Below are 25,877 nucleotides of genomic sequence, written 5' to 3'. Positions count from 1 at the left end.
TGCTAAGGAGCATTTACTTATCCTTTTAAAAATATGAAAATGCATTGCCTTGCCAGGAAAGTTGTCCTTTCCAACTTCCACAAACTATAAAATGAGAGAGAGAGTTGTTTATTATGACTCATGAACAGTGAGATCCCATGTATAATCAGCAATACAAAAATACTTTTTAGTACAAATGATAAAATTATTTTATCATATGAAAAAATAATGTTAAGTAATTATTGTTCTTAGTGATTAATGAAATATCAGGTTGAACTTCTTAATAAAATTAGAAAGCTTTAGGTTGGATTGGGACATGATGAAAAATGTAGATCCTTGCCGTGAAATGTCAAGAAAAATTGAATGCAATAATACCTTGAATGTCACAGTTTTTATGGTCAACTGTCCTATGCTGAATTGTACACTTCTTATATTTACACACTAATTTGTACCACCCTGTGGAACATCTAAAAATGGCAAAGGGTCCTAAAATTCATGTCAGAGTCCAGATTTAAGTCCTGATTCCAAAAGAAGGCCAGAGCCATTGAAGCATTTTTTGGTTGAATATTTCCTCACCTGTGGTTCTGTTTCTTCATTAAAGCATCTTTTTAAATGTCATTTTTTGGATACTTTCTCAGAATGGAATACTAGAATCAATCTGTTCTTTCTTTCCTTTTTGTTCTTTCTTTTTTTTTTTTTTTCCAGAGGAGAAAGCACCATCTAGTGGTCAGCTGTAGGATACACCTGGTCTTTTTAGTTTAGTTTTGTTTTTTTTTAAAACATTGCACTGTACTTGTCTAAAGCAAGTATATAGAAAGAAAAATAAAACAGCAATGAACAAAGGATTTATTGGTTAAACAATTCATAGTAACAATTATGATGTGATTATAACTGAGGCTTCCAACAGTATACATTTTATTGTGGTTATATTTTTTTAAAACACTGAAAATAATACCTTGTTGGGTTCATAAGCTACCAATTATGACAGCAGATGAAGGGGAAAAATTAAGATTGATTTCAAAGCATTATACTAGATGTATTTTTATTTACAGGTACTATCTGTTATCTTATTCAATAAAGTTCTTTTTTAAACAAAGCTGATGAGGTTACTAGTAATTATAATTGTATATATGTCTTTTTACACTCGATTTTGGATCAGGCCAAAGATGATTAGTGAGTGAATATTACTAATATTTGTGGATAATGTTACTGTTCTATGAACAACACATGGAAGTTTATATAATTAGTGAAACAATTCATAATTAACATTAGACATGAGATTGTTTGCTTTAGCTTCACTATATGCAGATTTGGAATCTTGTTGCTCTACGGTATACTATTAGAATATATGTTCAAGAATTTTATATACTTACATGATACAAATAAAAAGGATAATAAAATCTTGATTAAATATCAGCTACCTTATAATGTTCTATTACTAGTATTCAATTACTATGTTGTTACTAAAGCCTTGAGACTAAAGATGAAAAATCTGTCTTGAATTTCTTCTTGAAATATTTGTGCCTGAAGACTTTTCTCATTCACTGGAGATTGTGTTCCTGGTACAACAAGAAGTAATAGCTTTGGATTCATGGTCCTTCTTTGTCTTATGTTAGAAATCTTTGCATAGATCTTTATTGATTTATTTTTACATTTTGCATAGATCCTTATTAAAGCTAGCATTTGTATGAGTATTATTGAAGTGTTTTCATTGCACAAATTCATTAATAAAACGGATCCTAACCATTTATTTACTACTACTACTATGGATGGATTTTTTAAGATTACATTTCATAATTTATTTTCCCCCAATTAGATTATCGATAATTGGAAGCATCATAAAACAAAAGTGGCTTCCTACTGGCTCATAAAATTGGACTCTGGAAAACAACGGAAAGTGAGTAATACTCAACACACTTTGGAACTTTGGATTATGTATTGAGCTGCATCATTAAGCCATATTCACAGTCAAACCTGTGCATGCATGTTTATTTACTTTTTCATTTTTTGAACAAATACTTATTGAATACCTACAATGCCAAGCCTTGTTCTAGATTCCAAGGATAAAAAAGTAAAGAAAGCAAAATTCATATTCTCATAGAGTTCATTTCCAATTGAGTTGTTTGATAATAAGTATACAATAGAACACAAGAGTGTATAATACTACAAGAAAAAATAAAGCAGGATTTTAAAATGCTCATTTTAAAAAATCATTTTATGAATATCATTTCTCTTTAGGCAGAAACCAGAAAAAAATATGAACTGGCACTAGTGGCTCACACCTGTAATCCTTGCTACTCGGGAGGTTATGATCGGGAGGGAAGATGGCAGTTTGAAGTCAGCTGGAGTAGAAAAATTCACAGCACTTCTTTTCAACTAATAACTGGGCATAGTGTGGCATTCCAATCATCCCAGCTACTTGAGAGGCTGTGATAGGGAAGATTGTAGTTTTAGGTTAACTCAGGAAAGTCTGGAAGACTCTTAGTGAAAAGAAACTGGATGTGATGACAAGTGTCTGTCATCCTAGCTATTACACAAAGCCTAAAACAGATGGATCACTGTCTAGGCCAAAAGTGAGATCTTCTCTCAAAAATAACCAGCACAGAAATGGACTGCAGGTGTGGCCTAGCAGTAGAAAGTGTGCCTAGGAAGCCCTAAGGCCTGAGTTCAAGCCCCAGTCCCAACACTAGGAATCAATCAAACAAACAAAGATTGCCTAGAAGAATTTGACTAGAGAAGGCAGAGGTTTCAGAGGTTGAGCCCTGGGCAACACGTATATGTAGAAATCAGAGATGGGAAAGATTTATCAAAGGAGACAGAAAAGGAGGTGTGGAAATGATATAAGAACTGGGTGTCCTTGAAACCAAGTTACAAATTATTTTAAGGAGTGCATAATCAGGTGCCACATGTTGCTGCTCAGGATTGAGCACTAAGACCTACCTATTGTTTTTGGAAATACAGGGGTTGGTGGTGACACTGATGGTTACAAATTCAGAGGAATGCTGGGAAATAAAATTTGACGGGAGTAGGCCCAACCAATAAAAAGTGGAGAGGAAAAAGCCCACAGCAATGCAGTAACTTTTTCAGGGAATTGTGCTGTAGAAGGGAAGAGGAAATTGGTTATATTTGGAGGAGATGCCGGCTAATGAGGAGGGTTTCTGTTTTTAAATAAAGACACTTTGAGAGTATTTGGTGGTGAGAATGATCTGGAAGAGAAGGATGACTTAGGAACGATAGGTGATCAAAAGATCTTAAGTAAACTGGGAAGGCTGGCCGAACCAAGAGCATTTATTCTAATTTAAGAGGAAATAAGGTATGTACTAGTTAGTGAGGTGGGAAAATATGAGGGTTTTCTTCTGGTAGGAAATTTGAGGAAGAGTAAAAGGTATATCACATCCCCCTTTGAGAGTAGGAAACCTAGTGGCCAACACCATAAGAGGCCTATCAAATGCATCGGGACATCAGTTTTTATCTAGACCAGATATATATATATATATATATATATATATATATATATATATATATATATATATATATATACCTGCTTTACTTAAGTTCTTGTATTCTTTTGGTAATACAATAATTTTTATTTTTTTTTAGGATTTATTTTAAATTAAATTAAATGCCATTGACCAGATTATGACTTTCAAGTTACATGTTGTATCTGGGTAAACTAAACCCAGTGTTGTTTGTTAAAACATTCAGCACATATGTCCTTATGATCTTTGTGTGTAATACAGTGCCACCATTGAGGAGGGTGTATCAAAGCTGGGAACACTGTGGATTTCCTGGCACATGGTAGTCTGGGTACATGCTTGTCTACTCACTGACTTTCCTGATGAAGGAAATAAATTTTATTGGAGTCAGTACTCTGAATTCTTTCAAGTTTCTGTCATTTTTGCCATCTTTGAAAAGAGAAGAGTATAGGTTAAACTGCTAATTAAAATAAATTCCAGATAGTTTACATTATTTGTAAGATATTGATACACAATAAATGTTACATTTCAAATGAGTAGAAAAATGGTTTTGCCGGTTAGTTGTATTAAACTGTTGCCTATTTATAAGTAAATGAAGCTGGAGCTTATCTTTCACCATATGTAAACAAATTCCATAGAAACTACAGTTTGATATGTCAAAAGGAAAATATTGAAGGAAGTGCAGAAAGATATATTTATAATCTTAAACCAGGAAACAACTTCGTAAGACATAAAACCTTGAGAAAAGTTAAAGGGAAATTTTGGCAGACTTGACTACGTGAAAACTTAGGAATGGCCAAGACATCTTAAACTCAGTTAAAAGGCAGAAGTGATGGGAGGAATTGGGCAGGTGGGTTGGGATGGTTGAGGAATACAGATGTTTGGTGCATATAAAATGCAAAGTAGCACCAGTAAGCCAATGTTTACTATGAATTAATCAGCAGAAGACAAACTAGTCCATAAATACCAACAAGCAACATGGCAAAGCATATAACAAGGCCACGATAAAACAATTTATAGATCTTCAGGTGTCCAATTAACATGTAAAGAGATGTTTGGCCTCACTAATGATGAAGAAAAAGCAGGTAATAACCATCATATTTGCAAAAATTAGTAAGACAGGTAATATTCAGTGATGGGATAGTATAAATAAAAGGGCTTTCAGTACACTATTAGAGAGAGGAATTATTGTTATAGAAAGGTAATTTTCAGTATCTATTAAAATTACAAGTGCTCATAATCTCATGACTCAGCAGAACCACTCCTCTGCTCTCCCTGAATGTATAAAAGATTTCCATAACCAAGCATTCATTGTAGGGTCATTTCTGAAAGCACTACACTTGAAGCACCCTTAAGTGCTTCTCAGTAGATTTATTGTTAAAAATTGTACAGGAAACAGAAAATAAGAACAGGTTTCTAGGTGGTTCATTGTTCATCTGACACCCCTTTCAGATACCTGGAGAAACCTTGGTATACGGTTAAAAAGTTCCAACTGCATGTGCTCTACACATTGGCACATGTGATATTTGGCTTTTTAGCATGGTTTGTCTCATACAACATGATGATCGCCAGTTTCATCCACATGCCTGCAAATGATATAACTCCCATTTTACTTATGAGTAGGTAATATTCAATGGTGTGTGTACATATTAGCATACGTACACACCGTATATTTGTTTATCCATTCATTGGTTATTGACCACCTCAGCTTATTCTAAAATTTTGCTACTGTGAACTGAGCTGCAATAAATATGGTTACGGAGATTTCTTTTCTGTATACTGTATTATACTCCTTCTGATATAGCCCAAGAGAGTTATGGTGGAATCATAAGGTAGGTCTGATTTCCATTTTTTTAAGGAAGCTCTATATTGATTTTCATAGTCCTTGCACTACTTTATGCTCCTATTAACAGTATATGAGTTTTTTTCCCTAGCCTATTCCCATATTTGCTACATTATTTCTTATTGTTTATTTTCTTGGAATTGCCAGTTTGATTGGGGTGTGATAGAGCCTTAGTGCAGTTTTGATTTCCATTTCCTTTATGGCTAAAGATATTGAACATTTATCCATTATCCATTTGCATTTTCTTTTGAGAACTATCTGTTTAATGCATTCGTTATAAATTCATTGAATTATTCATTATTTCCTTTTTGGTAATTCTGGGAACCTCATATTTCTTATGTAGGTGTTCTACTTCTGAACTATGCCAGCAACGCTGTTTTGTACTGGTTACTTTTTAAATAGTCCACTTCCTGTTCAGGGACATATCTGAACTGCCATTTCATACTTACTTTTAGACTTAATGTCATTCCTGGATGATAGCTGCACACCACTATGTTGGTTTACTTCTTTGTGATAAGCAGATAAGCAGGCCTGGAGCCTTGGTCCTCCCTGCAAGCATGTGATTCTGTGCCTACCCATGGGATCAGAGAGGCTTCACAAACTTATGCACAAACTAGCTTGGAATCACTTGGAACCACAGTTCTTCCGGTCCCAGATTCCCAAGTAACAAGTATTACAAGGTTGACCCACTGGTACCTAGATGGTTATTGGTTCTTTTGCTGTTGTTTGCTGTTTTTGTTTTTTAACTCTTACTATATTCTAGATATCAATTCTTTGTCCATTGAATAGCTTGTGAAGGTTTTCTGCCATTCTGTGAGTTGTCTCTTACTGGTAATTTTTCTTTTTCTTTTTCTTTTTTTTTTTTTTTTTTTTTGCCAGTCCTGGGCCTTGGACTCAGGGCCTGAGCACTGTCCCTGGCTTCTTCCCGCTCAAGGCTAGCACTCTGCCGCTTGAGCCACAGCGCCACTTCTGGCCGTTTTCTGTATATGTGGTGCTGGGGAATCGAAGCAAGGGCCTCATGTATCCGAGGCAGGCACTCTTGCCACTAGGCCATATCCCCAGCCCCGGTAATTTTTCTTTTGAAATCATCCTTTTTGAAAGTTCGTCTCCATATCCTTCAGGAAACCTGTCTAATTTCCCCATAACCAGAATATCATCTACTTTCTTTCTGTTTGAACCTTTGTGGCATTTTGTACTGAATTTGTATTTGTAATCCACTTGAAACATATGGATTTTTTTCCTTTATATCCATCCCCTTAACTAAGGGAGTAGATCTTGGTCACATCTAGGTGGTTTTCTAGAATCATTTTCTCAGTTTGCTCATTTGCACAATTGACTCAGTTTTAGACTCATTTTATGAGCTTGGTTTATAGGAATTTCGCTTCTTTATGTGCCCTTCTTTCTTTACTAGTAATTTATATTTATTTGCCTGTAACAACAGGTTAAGACAGTGCTCCTCTGTGTTGTACAAGGGAAATGAGAATGCCTGGTAAACATCGTATGGGATTATGAGATGATGTGTGGGACTAGCAATATCTGTGAACTGAAAGAAACAATTTATTGCATATGTTTAAGGGTTGCTACACCCAATTGGATCTAACTTAATAGTAAGTGTTTGCTTATAAATTTACTGGCAAGGAAGCATGTCCTTATGTTTAATTCTCCCATGCTGATTTATTCTGAGATTGTGTGATTTTTTGAAACCACATTTAAGTTAATCATACACTGCTATATTGAGAAAGTAAAGTGGCAATACTAGTGTGAGGGCTATTTACAATTTATACATCCTGTCACCATTCCTTTGAGATGGTGATCTAATACCTCTTGTAACCCTTTCTTTGAGCTTCTTCCCTTTGGCAAAAATCAAAGGTGTGCAATCCCTTTGTGGTCTTAGAAAGTAACAAGATGTTCCCTTCTCCAACACAAAGTTTGTGAATGTCTCAGTCTATGCTGGCCAAGCAGTTACCATGATTCTTCTACATGAGTAACTCAATAGACAATTCTATTTGGAGGGGGAAAAGAATTCCTCTTGTAGAGAATAAAAAGGGCTGGTGTTAATTAGAACATGTTTGTCTTTCAAAGAGGTCCCGGGAAGTGACAGAGGAATGTAGGCATAAGGCTGTGAACAGTAGAGGAAGCCTGGTAATTCCACATATGCAACTTATTTGTGGCAATTTTTCTTGCTATAGTCATGGTTACCTTGACTTCTTCTCTTCTTCTCTTCATTTTGTTCTTTGAGAGGATTTCTCAAAGTCAACTCCTATTGCATAGATAAGGGTGGTTGAGCACTTTGGGGTGTGCCTTTCAGCAGTTTTCCTACTGTGAGGACAGGATCTAACCTCATCTCCTCCCACTTCCCACTCCCCCTCCCCACCCCGCCCCATCTATTTAAGAGCTCTTACCCAGTAGTCTTTAATTGTCACTGTTAAGGACTGTAGACGAGTTTTTGTTTAATTAATGGTGCCAAACTTTCTATTTCTTTCCTATTCACAAAAATGAAATGAAATACAGCCAACATTCCCATCATGAATCATGAATACCTCTCAGCCAGCTGGCCAGCGACGAAAGTACTAAGTTTTCATGTAAACAAAGATGCCTTACTGGAGTTTTATTTTTATTTTTTTCCCCACTTAGTATTAAGTACTGTGAAATACTTTATAATTTACCTTAGAAATAAAAATAGGTATTTTGGAAACAACCATTGAGACTCACTTAAATGTGACTGATTTATTATATATTATATAGTTATCATACAATTAAAAATGTATCTCTTCTTTACTCATTTGTATTGGATGAAAATCCAGTATTAGGAAAATGGAGGAGAAAGAACAGGCTAGACTCCATCTCAACAGGCAAGGATAGTTTATTACAGCAGTGAGGGCCAGCAACTTTTCCACAGGGTGAAGGTTGTGTGAGGAGGTGGAGTTGGGGTCAGGCTTATATGGGTCTTAACAAGGAAACAAAGAAATGAAAACCAGGATGTAGTAACTTAGGGGCTAGGGGCAGGTACTTTCAGTTAGGCCAAGAATGGATTGTTCCCGCCTGGGCTTTCTGCCAGTCCTAGGTCGGAATGACCCACCTGTGGTCAAGCACATCTGTGCATACCTGGAGTTTTTTTTTTTTTTTTTTTTGGCCAGTCCTGGGCCTTGGACTCAGGGCCTGAGCACTGTCCCTGGCTTCTTCCCGCTCAAGGCTAGCACTCTGCCACTTGAGCCACAGCGCCGCTTCTGGCCGTTTTCTGTATATGTGGTGCTGGGGAATCGAACCTAGGGCCTCGTGTATCCGAGGCAGGCACTCTTGCCACTAGGCTATATCCCCAGCCCATCCTGGAGTTTTTTTTGATCTAGGGTAATAAGGCAAGGGTCAATCCTTCAAGAAGTGGAGTGACTGCAGAATGCCTGGCTGAAATATTTTTTTCCTGACCATAAGAGAGCTATTAGAATAAAGTGCATTTCAAAGAAAACTTTATATGGTGAGCTTAGAAAGGTAATATCAGCTAGAGGAGAGAGAGTTGTGGTAAAATGGACTCGGGTTCACTGTCTCTACCCTTACCTTTGGTAGATGACATTTCAGAAGTGCTCACCTTTCACTGAGAAACTGGAGTCTGTTTTGAGAAAAGTCTTTTTTTTTTTTTTTCTTTTTTGGTGCCAGTCCTGGGGCTTGAACTTAGGGCCTTCTCTCTGTCCCTGACCTTCTTTTTGAGTTCTATTACTTAAGCTACTGCTCTATTGTTTGGTAGTTTAGTGGAGATAAAGGTTCGATGACTTTTTTGCCTGAGCTGCCTTCAAATTGTGATACTCAGATCTCAGCCTCCTGAGTAGCTAGCACTTGGCAGAGAAAAGCCTTTTGAGGAACAAAATGGATGAAGAAAGAAAAAGAATCACAGTAACCATGACAATATCAAGAGATTTTGCTGCAAATAATTTGTAGGTTTAAGTTCCAAAGTGTTTTTGCAAGCTAAGGAGCTATCTCTACTTTTATAAAGAGCATCCCCCTGCAGTTTTTATTTCTCTTCTGCTAAGAGTCCTTATGCTGTTTCTCTAATATATTTCATTTTACTGAGAAGTCTTCACATTCATAATTCTGTTGTGTAGACTATGTAGAAATGAAGTATAAATAATGGCCTATTGGCTTACAATGGCTTTCAGTTAAATCTTAGACTGTGTCCTTATAAAATAAAATAGGAAATATATTGAAGAAAACAAAAGGAAACATGGAATGTAAGTCATCTATGGAATGTAGAATTAGATATTAAGAATGTTACTCATTTAGAAAGCCAGTGTTTGAATTGATTTCCCTTAGATATGGATTAATCAGATTCATCCTTCTTTTGGCTATGATAATAGTCAATAATCACTGGAAAGCTTTGCTGGTTTAGTCCTCTGGCAAGCCACCACTAAGATGGAAGCATAAGTGAAGGAAATTTATATGAACAAGCACCCAAGAGAGAAAAGGGCAGAGAGCTGCCATAGAAAAGAAGATCCTTCCAACTACAGTTCAGATCAGACACCTGTGAATAGAATAGAGGAAGACTGGGTAGAAAGAGCTCAAGACTAGGGCAAACTTTTAAGAGTCTTGGTCAGGCCAAAGTACAACTTAGAACATGGGTTGCCAGTTCAGAGCGATAAAATAGGGCAGAAACATCCTTCCCTGGCACCCTAAGCCATATTCATTTCTTGGCTGGGAGCAGTCTGGAGAGCATATAAGTACTGCTTGGATCTTACAGCAGATCCCGAATAAGGAAGCACCAGCCAATCTCACTCCTTCAACAGGTTGGTTTAAGTGGCACGTATTCATAGCTTCCTACCAGCGGCTGGGTACATTTTGATTTAATTTGACAAACATTTATTGGTTGCCAGTTTTGTACACTATGGGGATTTCTAAAGTTCACTCATGTGTTTGCTCACTCAAACAGATGCCTTCCGCAGGTATTTATTGTGGAATTAACATGTCCAGAGTACTAGTCCAGTTGTGGAAGGCACATCATAATTCCTGTCAGAGGTCGCTGTGGAAATACTTACCTTACCTTTTCTGTTTCAGCAGAGAAGACTTTGCTGACTGGTCCTTAAAATAACTAAAACTGTTCTAGGCATTGGTGTTTCATGTTTGCAAGCTGAACTTCTCAGGAGACTGAGATTTGAGGGAAGACTCTATCTCCAATTAACCAGCAAAATGCCATGCTGTAGGTATAGCTCAAGTAGTAGAGCATCTGCCATGACCAAAAAGCCAAGCAAGAACTCAAGGCCCTGCATTTAATCATTGGAACTGACCAAAAAAACTGTCTATATACACAAAGGATCCCGCATGCTTTTCTCTTTGTGTCTTTGGAAATGAGAGAAATGTATTTACATTTTACATTTCATATTTGCTTTGATTTATATTTCCTTAATGGGTACAAAATATAAAGATCCAGTTACATAGGAATCAAATGCTGGGAAGAATACCACCAGGTGAAAATGGAAATAGTTAATCTTATTTAACATGTTGTGGTAGATTCATGCTTTCATAATAATCTAACATTCTGCCAAGAATACAGTTGATTGAAATAGTCTGTAAGGAATATATATGAAGTATGAAAATACTGCAGTGTTGGTGGGTTGTAAAGGATGCCAGATTTGCTAAAAAGCTTATTCTCTGATGTGATATCCAAGCATAAACTAAGATTGCAGACATCATTAAGGCTGTAACATATTTGCATTTATTTTAGCATTCTAAAAGATCCTTGTTTATCAACTATGTCTTCACCAAATGCAAATTCTTTCAAATACATACTCTAGTCACTTCTGCCTGCATTTTTGTGATGGCATTTCCCATCTCTTTCATTTGGACTGACATAGATGCTGCTCAGAGCTGCACATTTCACATCAGTAAAGATTCCTTTACCCTGTAGCCACGGCTGCTGCATACATCATTAGTATAGCATGTAGTGATTTTAATGTTATTTCAAAACTGCCTTCACCTTATGCCATTATTTTAATTTAGGACCAACTGTTCAACCATATGGAGCAGTTTGTCATTCAACATCTGTATGTTCTTGCAAAATATGGATTTGTCTGTGTGCTTTATGCCTTCAAATGTCCTATATTTCATATGGAAAAGCCAAATCTTTTTATTTTATTAATATTGTCACTGACTGCATCTCTCATTTATGTTTCCCATGGAGAATTTAATGTTGGGTTGGATGCTTTTAAAAGCCGTAATGTAAGGAAAATGGATACTTACCGTCTATATGCTAGCCTCACTTGTGCCCACGGATAAACACAAGGGCACCTTGCTATTCTCTTGTTGTTGGGTTTTGCAAATTATTCTGTTTCTACCCAATTTCTTCTAAGTAAGAGACAAAACATAATCCAAAAAACTATCACTATGGAACCACTACTAATTTTGTATATCCTGGTATGATTTCTGACCTGCTTATTCTCTGCCTTCTTGAAATTATTCCATGAGTATTTGAGAAAAAAAGTATACTAAAGGTTGCATCATCTCACACAAACTAAACAAAATTCCATGGCCATGAAGCACAGGCATCTCTACTTTCTTCCCAAACTTCACTGGCGAGGAGTGAATCTGAATCCAATAATAGACTACTGGGTTTTCTTTTGGGCTTTTGCTGTTGGGTTCTGGGAAGACCAGATTGTGAGCCAGTGTTGGGTAGAGGCTAAAGCATTAGTATGGCTATACACCTGGCTGTTCACTAGCTGTGTCCTCTGTGCATGCAGTTTCTTATCTATAATATGCTATCTGAAATGTTTTCTAAACACAAATTTTTCATGTTCATTTGTTAGTAAAACCCCACCCAATGGAACTCATTTGGTGACAATGATTTGACAGGAAGTGTAGTATATTCTGAAGGTTGACATATTTCCTGCAAAAATGTTCATGGAAATGTTTATGGAATCCAGCCTCAAGAGTTTCAGAAAGGGACCAACAGTATCTGATGTCATTTTGAGATTAAATAAGTAAATATGTGTAAAAGTACCTAGAGCAGTACCTTGGAATATAGTAAGTCCTCAATAAGTGTTAGTTCTGATTTTTATCTTTTAGAATAAGTTTCAATTCATCATGAAAGCAGCTACTAAGTGGTAGTTCTTGTCTTAAGATTGGGGACATATTAAATATAATATAGCATTAGGTGGGGCATACTTTCTCCATTTATTGAATCATCTCACCTGAGTTTAATTTCCTGGCAGGTAAGGGCTCCTTAAGAAGTGGTGATTGTAGTAAGATGTACAATTTCATCAGCTGAAAAGAAGATTGCTAGTCCAGAGCTGAACACTTAGGAGACGATTACAGTTAAGAGTTTATAGAAGGCTTGGAAAAGAGATGATTTGTGGTTTTTGTTCCCTTGGCTTGTGTCCCCTCATATCCTCCAAATTATAAGCATTTCTCTCACTTATCCATTCCTTTCCTGAGAACACGGGCTTGCTTATTTGAGAAGCTCCTTGAAATCTAAAGGCATAGAGAACAAAGGAGGAAGGGGGAATATACATTCCCCATGGCTTTCTCTGTAAAGAAGGGGAATTGCCCAGCCGATCTCCTTGTCAGTGGTGCTTGTGGGGTGCCAAGACAGCAGAAGAATTTTTCCATCTCCATATATGAGGAGATGCTAGGTGTATTGCAAAAGCACCCCCCATCCCTAAGTCCCTGACTTTCTGCTCAAGCTGCTGCTTTTAGGCATGTGTGGACTAGGACAGTAGATGGCAAATGCTTTTAAATGAAGAGGAAAGTATTGGCAGACTAGAGGCCAAGCAAGTCTCCTTTACAAATCATCTACCTTGTGTGCTGGGAATATGGCCTAGTGGCAAGAGTGCTTGTCTCGTATAAATGAAGCCCTGGATTCGATTCCCCAGCACCACATATATAGAAAATGGCCAGAAGTGTCTCTGTGGCTCAAGTGGCAGAGTGCTAGCCTTGAGCAAACAAAAGACAGGGACAGTGCTCAGGCCCTGAGTCCAAGGCCCACAACTGGCAAAAACAACAACAACAACAACAAAAAACAACCAAAAAAAACCCCAAACAAATCATCTACCTTGCAAAGATGGGACACACTAAAGCATATTAGCTGTCCTCTGTTTGGTTCTTGAGTATCATGTATATTTGACCACAAGGTATATTTGAAAAGAAATGAATGAATGGTCATAATCTCAATTGTTTAATCCCTTTTTTAAAGATGAATAGTTCTTTTATGATATAATGTGAAAATAAATTAGTATTGGTAACACCTTCACATTTCAGTTATTCCATATAACCTGTATTCATTCTTGAGATTAATTTGTAGTAACTCATAATTAGCTACTTACTTATTTTTTTCTTATTGAATTGTCACATTGGCCTATTTATACTTAGTAATACACTAGCAGAAAATGGAAAAGAGAAGTGAAATATATGTATCGTTTCTTGCTAGTGTTGATTCTTATAATATCAATCACAGGTACTACCCTATGTGCTGAATAAATATAAGGAGTTAAAGTAATGGCTTGGATAGAGTTTATTCAGAAAGTCATAAATTAATGCCTTATATGCATTTTTATCAGTCTTCTTGTGAATAATTCTTGTTAAAGCTTAAAAATATTCATTATTAGTAATAATGTGTTTTTTTTCCAGTAGAATGCTTTTCACAAGCTCCTTTTTTACGGAATGCATTATCTGGCCCTTCTCTTCCCCTTCCTCTTGCAGCCTGACCTAGTACAGGCTTTGCATTTCTGCTCGCAAAGAAGTTGGAAGTTGGAGAGGGAAGTGACGTATGCTCAGTTCATTGCAAGAAGCACTACTCTGTGTTTTTCTAGAAAGAAACTTTTTATCAAATTTACCCTAATGGATATTTACTTGAAATTTACCTTGGTCAGGTCACTTATTGAATATTAGAGTTCTCTAGTTCTTCATGTTTGTTCCAGCTGAAAGAAATAATGTCTTCACTTAACCTTCATGCTTGAGGGTCTTTATTCCATTTTCATTTTTCCCTGTCATTTTTAATAGGCACTTCCTATAAGTGGATAGAGAGAACACAATATGAAATAGTCCACTTTCATGAAATGAAACTAGGATAACTGTTTTTTTTTGGTATTTACTTTTTCTTTGTTAAGCAAGAGTTGTTGGAAATACTTGTATACATAAGAGGCACATGCATTCGAATTAGATAAAATTGTTTTTTTTCCCAAGGATTTTTTTCTTTGCATGTGGTCTGAGGTCATGTAGGTTTCAGTTGTTTGGATTAATCATAGATCTTGTTCCATGGCAGTTTCTTCTTGTTAGTCTGTGCATGACTGGCCTACTTTTATTTAAACCCAACATCTAAAGGAAAAGTTATGATCTTGATAGTAACTTATATCTAACCAAATCACCCAGAAAAGTATTTTCTTGAATTGAACATTCACCAGTCCTTTGCTTTCCAAATTCATTACATTTTAAGATTATATCCATGCATTTGTTTCCTATTCATATTTTTAAACTAATTGTTTTTACTTCTGTAAGGATGTCATACTGGGTGTAATCTCTGACACATAGTTCGTTTTTACTTACTATTATTGCCCAGTTGTTCTGGGTTGTGTCCTGGACTTTATTTATCTTGACTACTGTGTAGTAAGTAGTACAAGGAGAAGAATCAGCCTGTTTATCTGCTTTCACATTTTTTGGAGAGTTGCTTTTAGGTATCTATAATTGTGAAAAGCTTTGTGAGCAGTTTTGTACAAATCTGTTTCCTTCTGAGAAATTTGCTTAGGAATAAAGTTTTTGTGCTATCTGATAACCTGAATTTCCAAATTTAGGAGATAAGGCTAAGCTATTCTTCAGAGTGATTGCACAAGTTTGCACTTATACCAGCATTATCCAGGAGCACCTGTACATCCTTATCTTCTCTAGCTCTTTCTATTCTATTAACAGACTTTTAACTTTCGCCATTTAGGTGAATGTATGTATATTGCTATCTTACTATCTAGCTTTAATTTTTATTCTTTTTAAGTTTATTTGGCATATTTATGTCTTCTTGTGAAATGCCTGTTTATAAGTTTTTATCCATTTTCCTTGAGATTTGTAGTAACAATTTATCAGGAATCCTTTATATCATATATATGGTATATTATCCCTGTTTATCAGTTGATTTTTTAAGATGTCAAGAAGTTCAAGATACAGTCAAACCTATTAATCACTCATGGTTGACAACTTTATGTGACTTAATCTTTTTCTAACACAGAGCCTAAAAGTTCCACTAACATTTTTAGTAGCTTACTTTGTTTTTTTATTCATTTCTGTATTGTCAAAGTGAAGTACAGAGTGGTTACAGTTTCATATGTAAGGCAGTGTGTACATATCTTATCCAACTTGTTACCTCTTCCCTCATCCTTCCCCACGCCAGCCTTCCTTTCTCCCCATTTCCCTCCCCTCCCTATGACTTGTACAGTTGGTATATACCATATAGTTTTGTAAGTATTGCTGTTGCATCGGTTTTTCTTTTTATCCTTTGTCTCTTGATTATGGTATTCCCTTTCCCTTCCCTTGTTCCAATACACACATATACAATATCCAGGGTACCAAAATCAGTTCAGTGACATCAAGGGTAAAATCTCGGGAAAGAAAGACAAAAGAAAATGGGCATAATTTCACATGTTATGTTGAAAATAACAACAACAATGATAAACCACTTGTTTCCATAACTTGGAGTTCATTTCATTTAACATCATCTTATTTGTTCATGTGAACATATGTGTTGAGCTATTGTGATCTTCTGCTAGGATTATCCTAGATGTGCACCAATTATTCCCAATGAGGGAAATCATAGAGTCTGTGTTTCTTTGGGTCTGTCTCACTTCACTTAGTATGAAGTGGCTTACTTTTAACACTGAAGAGGATAATCTTTTCAAAAATTGAGTTTTGGTAATTGAAGAAGGGATCCAACATCATGGATTCCCCATAATAAAGACTTGTATTTACTGAATACTCCCTTCTTACCCCAGTGGTCTCACCTATTAATAAAGCTTCATAAAGTGCATGGATCCACTTTTGCACTTCTTATTCTATTATGTTATTCATTTTCTGTGTGTACATGTACAGTCCTGAGGCTTGAACTCAGGGCCTGGGCACTGTCCTGGAGCTTTTTGGCAAGTGCTCTACCACTTGAACCACAGTTCCACATCTGTTTTTTTTGTTGTTGTTGTTTTGTTTTTGTTTTGGTGGTTAATTGAAGAGTCTTAGGGGCTTTCTTGCCTCAGCTGGCTTCAAACCCTGATCTTCAGATCTCACTCTCCTGAGTAGGATTAGAAGCATGAGTCATGTGCACCCGACTATATTCATCTTTGAATGTTAAACATCTAAGCTTTAAGCACTTGTTTGTTTGTTTTTCTACTAGGTTTTGGACATAGTAAAATCAAGTGTCCGTGCTGTTCTTCCTCGAATCTGGAAGGTACCTGATGTTGAGGAAGTGAGTTTATATCGGATTTTCAACCGGGTTTTCAATCGCTTGCTCTGGAGTCATGGCCAAGGGCTGTGGAGCTGCTTCTGTGATTCGGGGTAAGCTCAGAGTTAGCTTTTGCTATTGCAGTTTTAAAATTTTACTATTTAGTTGTAGAGGTAATCCAGTAAAATGGTTTCACTTTGTAATCATTTCTAAATGTAGGTTTGCTTTTTTGCTGAGCACCATTTTTAGTATGCAACAATAGTTTATATCAATTAAATCAATATTAATTGATTTGGACAAGATTGTTAAGATGAACACAACACCATGTGACTAATATTAACTTAGCAGAGAGAAGATAATCTTAGCTAATGAAAACAATTTCAATTATGAACCGATATTAAAAAAAATTCTCCTGTTGTTAATGCAGCAGACTTCTAAACCTGTGATAGCTCTCCAGAATCACAATGCTGGTGGAGCTGCTGTTGCTTGCTGTCATTTTGTTCCCAAAGTATCTAAAACTGTTGTGCACTAGCGGTGCAACCCTGTAATCCTTGCTACTTTGGAAACTGGGATCCTGAAGATTGAGGTTTGAAGCTAATCACAGGTAAAAAGGATTCATAAAACTCCATTTCCAATGAATAAACAGCAGACAGGATTATGGCTCAAAGCTAGCCCTGGCAAGATAGCCCATGAGACTCTTATCTCCAATAAACCATCAAAAGAGCCAGAAGGAGAGCTGTGGCTTAAGTGGTAGGGCACTAGCCTTGGGCCAAAAGAAATATAATAATAATACCCCAAATCCGACATTCTAATCCCTTTTGTTTCAAAAAATGTCTTTATTTCCTTCCTACCTTTGTTATTTTTCTAATCATACAGGCTTGATATTTCTGAGCATTGAAATTTTCTGTTACTATTCTTACTAAATTATTAGCTCTGTTCCACTGTGGGTATGCTTGATTTTTGTTATTCATTCTTTTAACAATTATCCAGTGTTTTCTACCCTGTTAGTTATTTTTTGAGATAAAAAAAGTTGAAACTTCTGTCCTTAATGATAGAAAACTTAATGATAACAGCCCAATGTGTGCCAGGTGTTGTTTAGTCACTTGACCTCTATTAAGTGATTTATTAAATACTCATAGCCTGATGTTGAGTCAGATTCTAAATTATCTTCCTCTTAAAAATAACTAAACCAAGATGCAGATAGATAGTAAGGAGCTGGCACTTGAACTCAATTAACTTTGACCTCAGAGTTATGCTCTTAACCAATAAGCTCGAATTTCTCTAATTGATGAAATATGATATATAAAAATGATTATTGTTAATAAAGAGGGAGAGGAGGTATGACAGGATTTTATAGAAGAGGATCACTTGTGGTAGAAGGACAAAGTAAAATTAAAAAGTTTCTGCCTCCAGTGTTCTGTTTCCCCTATTCATTTTATTGTGAAATTCATTATCCCAGTGATTTTGTCATGTACTGTCAAAGTGAAAACTTCTTATCTACAAATATAAGCTTTCCCAACATACTGATTCTTCTTTCTTCTCAGGTCTTATTTCTCTAACTTTCCTATTGATCTCTACTCTAGATAAACAGATATTTTCCACATATTCCAAAAAATGATAAAACAATGATTTTATTTTTTGAATCTTCAGTAAAGATCTATACTACACTTAGATCTTTCATAAAGCTTTAGCAGAAATGTTCTCTGAGTGTCCACTTATGTATTCTAGCCATCTGACATAGAAACCATACCATTTTCAGACTCCTCACCACCATAGAAAGAGCACTCTGGGCTATGGTGAAATCTGAGAATAATCTTGGCTGTAAATTTATTTCTACAGAGATTTTAGGGAAATATTTGAACTATATTCTACAGCCCTTTCATGATGACTGTCTATGAAAATTGTCCCATTTAGACTCATAATCAACATTCTTTTTCTGTAGTTGGTCTGTTGGTTTGATGCTGCATCTACAACTTCCCAAGAGTAGAAGCAGTGAGGAATCTTATTAAAATTGGTACTGGTAGATTTGTGTCTATCTAATAGCAGAACCTAACTATGCCTGTAACATATACATTTGTGCTTCTCAGGCTCTGCGTTTTTGAATTGTTTTTGTGAACATATTCTAGCTTGGCTGAGAATTCTTTTCTCCTGTTCCCAGGAGAGAACCCTTGTAGATTTTCCTTGTGGTTATTTTTTTACTTCTAGTATTATAGTGGTAAGAGGCCATGCCTACTAAAGGCAAATTGACTGCCATTGTCTTGGGTGGTAAATATCTGTATAATCTCCCTAAAAATATTTTTGAGTAAATTATCATTCTCATTTGACAGATGAGGTCATAGAAGCATAAAGTATGGATCTTTCCCAAGTTCCCATGGAAATTGGAGGAACTTGAATTTAAACCCAGGTGGTCTGAGTCAAGAGCCCAAGCAATTGATTCTGTTTTTATGCACTCTCCCCCAAGCAGATTTTTCCATGGTTGGCAAGCTTGTCTTATTGCAGGTCCCACATGGAGCAGGTGTAGTTTGAGTCCAATATGAGATTCCACTCCCATATATATTTCTTTCTGATGCTTTGTAAAGGTGGGTTTAGCATCAAGCTTTATTTGTCAACTCTACCAATTTTTTAGGCTTTAATAGGAACTCATACAGTACTGTTTGTTCTCGATCCTAAGTTTGGCTCTGGCATAGTTCTACTTTATCCTTTGAATCATATGAAGTTAATATATAGCCCGTTAACTTTTGGTCAAAGGCAAGAAATGGTTTTAATATAAGGTGTAGCTTTCTTTTAGGTGTACAAATATTTTAAAAAATATATAATCTATGTGACTTTGAGCTAACTTGCTTCCTGTCTTTGTCTGTCAGCACCGCCCCCCCCCCCCCCCCAAAAAAAAAAGAAAAAAAAAGAAAGTCGTAAGTCATTCCCTGTTCACCTCCGGAAACATCAAAGAGAACTGTAGTTCTTTGTGGTAGGTTTTTCTAGAACTGGCCCAGGGGGCGTTGCTGATGCATCAAACAGAAAATACCCTTATCCTTCTCCTTTCTTCTTCAAGGCTGATGCCCTTGCCCAAGAACCCTTCAGTCACACGCTGACTGGCACAGTGTGGGATGCCTCACATTCTGAATGTGTTCTCTCGGTGGGAATAGCTCTGGGGAATCTTCATGAAAAAAGTTATGCTGCCATTTTTTACTGGGATAAGGGAAGTCCAGGGTTCTGTGAACTTAAACTCGGGCTTGAGAGTTCAGCAAAAGTGACTTTGGAAAGTGACAGGTCAGCTGAAACCTGCAGGAAGAATAGTTTAACACTTGAAACAAAGAGGAAGAGGAGGGCAGTAATATGCCAGGAAACAAACATACAAACAGTAACTCCCCCCCCAACCTTCTGCAGTCAAAACCTTCCCTAAAACAATCCCCAAAGAAGAATCCAGTTTGGACACTTTGCCAAAAGCATTCTCTTGAAAGCATTTATTCTGTAAAAATAAAAAAAGGCTTAAAAATAGAATCTGACAAAAAAAAAGCAAACTACAGAACTTGGAAATAGAAAGCTGCGCTTTCCTGTTCTGAAATCACTTCACTTGGGCATGTTCTTGTTGGTACTTCAGTTCATTAGTCTTTCTTTTGATGATTATCCTTTCAACTGATAGATTATTGTCCTAGAAGTTTAAAAACCATTCTCTCTGCTTTCTGGCCACGTCCTTATTAATTAAACTTCTAAGAGACAAAAGAAATGAGTCACTTTCATGGTTTAGATAATTTCTTTATTAAATATTTTTACATAACATGGCGAAATTATTGGATTACTGAAATACATTAGAACTTTTAAGTTTTGGGGCCTCGCTAACTCCTCTGTGTTGTCAGAAGTATTCAGTATTCAATATCTTACCATTACATCTCTAAACAAAAGTTATTTAAGCTGTTTCCTGTCATATTTCTCTGTGGGTTAGGGAGAGCCTAGAAGAATCTTGAATGTCATTTAATTTTTCTTTGGAATTCACTGATTTTAGTGTTTGTCTCTCTTTGGAATTTATATTCAGAAATAAGCCATATAAGAACATGGGTTCTTAGACAAAAGCACTGGTAATTTTACCTGTATCTATCTCCTCTCACCTTTTGATGACACTTTGTATTGTTAATATTGATTGTGCTACAGTAATATAGAGACATTTCATCTGTGCTCAGCTATCCCAGGTGATAGGTAGGAGGTGGGGGAACAGTGTTGATCCACTCAGCCTGAAAGAAATAGTATGTGAGGGACCTTGGTTTATATATTTATTTTGAATATTTGAAAAAAAAGAATGAACGAAACAGAAGCTAGATATGATATGATTCAGAAAGTTATATCAAATTAATGTTAAAGAAGACTTTTTATCTTTCTTCCATTTATTTGTTCTTTCTTATTCATTTTACTTATTCATTTTCATCTCTAACTCCTATATGAATAAGACTGATTTGATGGTACATGAAATCAGGTATCTCCAAAATATGAAGAAAAAAATCTATCCCTTCAAAAATGGAGGCTTTGATAGGCATATTCATAATTCCAGTAGAAAGAAAAGTTCTGGGAAGCAACAACACAATATGGTGCTTTCTATGTCATGTATATATGTATGCGCATGCTGGATTATGACATATTAATTATAAACATATTCCTAAACATATTTTCTCAAATATTTCCATTGGGTGAATTAGGTAAGATGACAATATCTATATATCTGTGTGTATTTATTAGGTATATTTTGCATCTATTGTGTATATTTTTCATATTTCAACAATTTCAATTTACTTTGAGTATATTTAGCATATAATTCTTTTTTTCATTAAGATTTCTTTTTTTAAATAATTACTTATTATCAAAGTGATGTACAGAGGGGTTACAGTTTCATACATAAGGCTGTGGGTACATTTCTTGTACTATTTGTTTCTTCTGCCTTCATCTCCCCTCCCCCTCCCCCTTTCTCTCTCCTCCTGTAAGTTGTTCAGTTGGTTTAAACCAAATGGTTTTGCAAGTATTGCTTTTGTAGTCGTTTGTCTTTTTATCCATTGTCTCTCGATTTTGCCAGTCCTGGGGCTTAAACTCAGGGCCTGAGCACTGTCCTTGGCTTCTTTTTGCTTTTTGCTCAAGGTTAGCACTCTACCACTTGAGCCACAGTGCCTCTTCTGGCCTTTTCTTTTTTTTTTTTTTTTTTTTTTTTTTTTTTTTTTGGCCAGCCCTGGGCCTTGGACTCAGGGCCTGAGCACTGTCCCTGGCTTCCTTTTGCTCAAGGCTAGCACTCTGCCACTTGAGCCACAGCGCCACTTCTGGCCATTTTCTGTATATGTGGTGCTGGGGAATTGAACCCAGGGCCTCATGTATGCGAGGCAAGCTCTCTTGCCACTAGGCCATATCCCCAGCCCCTGGCCTTTTCTATATATGTGGTGCTGAGGAATCAAACCCAGAGCTTCATGTATACTAGGCAAGCACTCTACCACTAGGCCATATTCCCAGCCCAGCATATAATTCTTTATTGAATAAAAATGTTTATTCCTTTGTGAAGAAAAACACCCAGAATTTTATTTGAACCTAACAATTTCAAAACATAGAGGAAAATCACTGTTGTAACTACTCTCAATGTGCTATGTGTAACTGTAGCTTCTATTATTGATGATCTTCTTGTATCCCCTTCCTGTGGTTGTACCTATACTATCTCTGTATCTTATCTGAGTATATTGGAAACCATGTATACTGGTATTAGAACTAGGATATTGAAAGGGAATACCAAAATCGAGAGACACAGGGTAAAAAAAAGACAAACAACTACAAAAGCAATACTTGCAAAACTGTTTGGTGTAAATGAACTGAACAACTCATTGGGGGGGAAGGGAAAGGAGGAGGAGAAAAGGGGGGAGGGGGGAATGAGGGACGAGGTAACAAACAGTACAATAAATGTATCCAATGCCTAACGTATGAAACTATAACCTCTCTGTACATCAGTTTGATAATAAAAATTTAAAAAAAGAAAACATATTCACTAATGATATGCTATCTTTGTGGGACCATATTTGTCCTAAAAAAGTTAAGAGTAGCCTTTCTAGTAAAACAAACAAAAACTCAACAAAACAAAAATAATGAGGGTTTAAAGCCTTTATTAAAATTTCAAATATATCAAATATTTATACAAGTTTGAAAAATGGAGTCTTTGAATTTCACATCGGGTAGTACATTTTTTCAGGAAATATTTTTTCTTAATTGTTTTTCTTCATGAAAACTTACTCTCTTCTACTCTGAGGATTACAAAAACTTGTTTGTGTAAAGTGAGACTTGAGCTATTACCAAGTCTCTAGCCACTTTTTCTTCAAGGCTTGGAAAGACTTTCATTTATGCTAAGGTATGTTTCTCTCTGTTTCCATATGCCTGCCTGTTTCTTCTCCATCTCTGTCTCTCTGTTTCTGTACCTCATTTGGTTGCTTCTCTGTCTCTTTCATCCATCTTTGGTGCTGAGGTGTTTTCTGACTTAAGCCACAATGATGAATTTAGGAACTGATGATACTAACACATACACAAACACCTACAAACACTTGTGTGTAGGAACAAGTGGGGTTCGCCATAGAATGTGAAGTATGCCTGCTAAGGAAGAATCTTATCATACTGAAGGGGGAAGCACAACTCGGAAACTGTGGGAAGTCAGTCCTTTCTGAGGTAGCACATACCTCTGAAGTATAGATTTTGTGTCCTGGAAGTATCCTGCATGCAATAGTATCGGAGAGTGTTTTGAAAGGGAGTTGTCATAATCAAGGGATTAAATCTTAATTCTTTTATGGGACAGAAATTATAAAATAAATTGCAACAACTTTTTAATCTCTTTGTGTGATTATTGTTAAGGCTAAGGCAAATACAGATTCCAAGAAAATACAAATTCTTAGAAAATTAGATTTTGAGAAGTTTCACTGAGCATTTCATAAACACTTCAACAGAGTAACTAGTTTTTAGGAGGTCTTGCCATACCATCTTGTTAACTACCCACAGTTGGCCAGCACCAAAGACTTTAAAGACACAGGTTGTGTAAGTTAGTTGTCAAGGTTTTCAAATGTGAAAGTTATTTTCTAATTTATATGTGTTTCTCTATCTTTCAAACATCCATCATTACTACAGATGTGTGAGACTATTTCTGCTTTCCATTCTGAGTTTGTTGCTAGGTGAGTGCTATAGTTGGTTGCCATTTTTTTAAACAGCAAACATGAAGTCATGTCTGTTTCCATGCCAACAGATCCTCTTGGGAGAGTATATTCAGTAAAAGCCCGGAGGTGGTGACTCCTTTACAGCTCCAGTGTTGCCAGCGCCTGGTTGAGCTCTGCAAACAGTGCCTGCTAGTGGTTTACAAGTACACGATGGACACAAGAGGATCATTGTCAGGCTTTGGTCTTGACTGGGGAAGTTCCAGGTACTGGTTGCCATTCTCTTGATCTTGGGAGTTTTATTGAAAGGAATGCCACAGCACAGTTTGCAACTGAGTCTCTTTTTGCTTCCATAGCTAGAGAAACATAGATGTTTCTGAAAATTCATACATACTACCATCTACAAAGTCCTTGTAGTTAGCACACTATTGCCCTTTTAAGTGACTGAACAAGACTAGCCATCACCAACTTGAGCTGATAGGGATGCACTTGTTTGCTTTACACACTTCTACTTTCAGAAACCCACTAAGAGCCAGGCATTGGTAGCTCACGCTTATAAGAGCTACTTGAAGGGCTGAGAATGGGGAGGATTATGGTTCCTGGTCAGCTTTGAAAGAAAAGTCTGTGATAGTCCATCGCAACAGAGGGAAGCTAAGGAGGATGTAGTGGAGCACTTATCATTCCACCAATGTCAGGAAGCATAAAATATGTGGATTGCAGTTCAGGAATTTAGGCATGTACCTGGGCAGGAAGCATGACCTTACGTGAAAATAACTAGCACCCTCCAAACAAACAGAGACAAGGCTGGAGGTGCAAGGCTCAGTGATATTGTACCAACCTAGCAAGTGAAAGGCATTAATACTACCCAAAACAAACAAGCAAACAAACAAACAAATTAAAGAAGAATATTAAATCATAGTAATGAATTTAACTTTTGTTCCCCAATAGGGATATTTCAGCATTTATCCTTGAGCCTACTTCAGTGTGGAAGATGCCTTTGATTTAATTTTATTGTTCATTATGCCTCTGCTACTTCCTTCATCACCAAGCAGATCTGTGCGAGGTGAAGTTTTGTCATGTTCCATTTCAGAATCCAGTGTTATGAATGTTGTCCAGTCAAGATAGGTAGTTTTTCAAAAGTAAGAAAAAAATAATGTTTTTAAGCTGAAAAATCACCTAAGTACATGACAGAATTTCTGAAAACAGTTGTAATTCCTATTAGAATTAAAGATGAATATTTAACTTTGGTTTTATCATGTGTAAATTATAATGTTTTTTGGGATAAAAGAACATAAGCCATAACTTTGTAAAACTAAATAAGAGAAGGAAAAATGTCAGGTAGGGGTTGAATAAGATTAATGAACTGACTATAGCCTGGATTCTCTTTTTGAAACAGCTAAACATTGATATATTTATTAAAAACATTTTGGGGAGCATAATAAAAGCCCACTTTCTAAAAAATGACCTATAATAGAAAAATACAGAATATTTTTTTCACAAAATATTGAGAGACATATTTTTAAGCCGTGATTGTCTTGGACTCTGTCTTGTACTCTTGCAGGATCTCTAACCTGTTTAACTTTTCTTCAAGTAATAATTGACACAGCAATGGAAGCGATAAAGTTAACTGTTGTTATTTCAATTGCGTAAACATAAGTTATGTTGCAAACTTAAATGGTTTGACCAGTGCAAATTATTTAAATAAAATTTTATTGATAGTTCAAAGTGATTAGAAAACAGATTGTTTAAATATTATAACATATAAATGAAGAGCCTTCCCTTTAAAGGATGATCAGGAGAACTTTAAATTCTAGTACAAGAAAGAATCATTCTTGCCATACCAGATTTCATAACCCAGTTTCTATGGCTTGATGGCTGATGGATCATGTAGCTTGTGGGTAGGGAAATTGGATGATTCCTTCTGGTTACTCTGAGAGTAAGGCCTTGCTTACAGTTTGTTTAGGTCTTTTAATTTTCTCTTGCTGAAGAACTCAGTTATTCCTGATCCTAGAATCCTAAGTTCTGGACTTTTGATTAAGTGC

The 25,877-nt window shown here is 36.2% G+C and overlaps 1 protein-coding gene across 5 annotated transcripts in view; it reads left to right on the top strand.

Annotated features, from left to right (window-relative positions):
- Positions 1-25,877, top strand: part of Ttll7 (tubulin tyrosine ligase like 7) — a 128,400-nt gene that overhangs the window by 91,527 nt on the left and 10,996 nt on the right. For 4 of the 5 annotated variants that reach the window (XM_048351657.1, XM_048351659.1, XM_048351658.1 and 1 more), the window contains 3 exons: positions 1,796-1,876; positions 16,640-16,800; positions 23,928-24,101. In XM_048351657.1, coding sequence (XP_048207614.1) covers positions 1,796-1,876; positions 16,640-16,800; positions 23,928-24,101 — 416 coding nt within the window. Of the gene's footprint in view, positions 1-1,795; positions 1,877-16,639; positions 16,801-23,927; positions 24,102-24,783; positions 25,333-25,877 lie in introns of those variants that run through there. The other variant, XM_048351661.1, reaches the window with a different exon arrangement.

The sequence above is a fragment of the Perognathus longimembris genome, chromosome 7 (assembly GCF_023159225.1).
Source record: "Perognathus longimembris pacificus isolate PPM17 chromosome 7, ASM2315922v1, whole genome shotgun sequence".
Classification (NCBI taxonomy): Eukaryota; Metazoa; Chordata; class Mammalia; order Rodentia; family Heteromyidae; genus Perognathus; species Perognathus longimembris.
The sequence above is the reverse complement of the archived record's forward strand: the minus strand, read 5'-3'. Positions and strand labels throughout refer to the sequence as shown.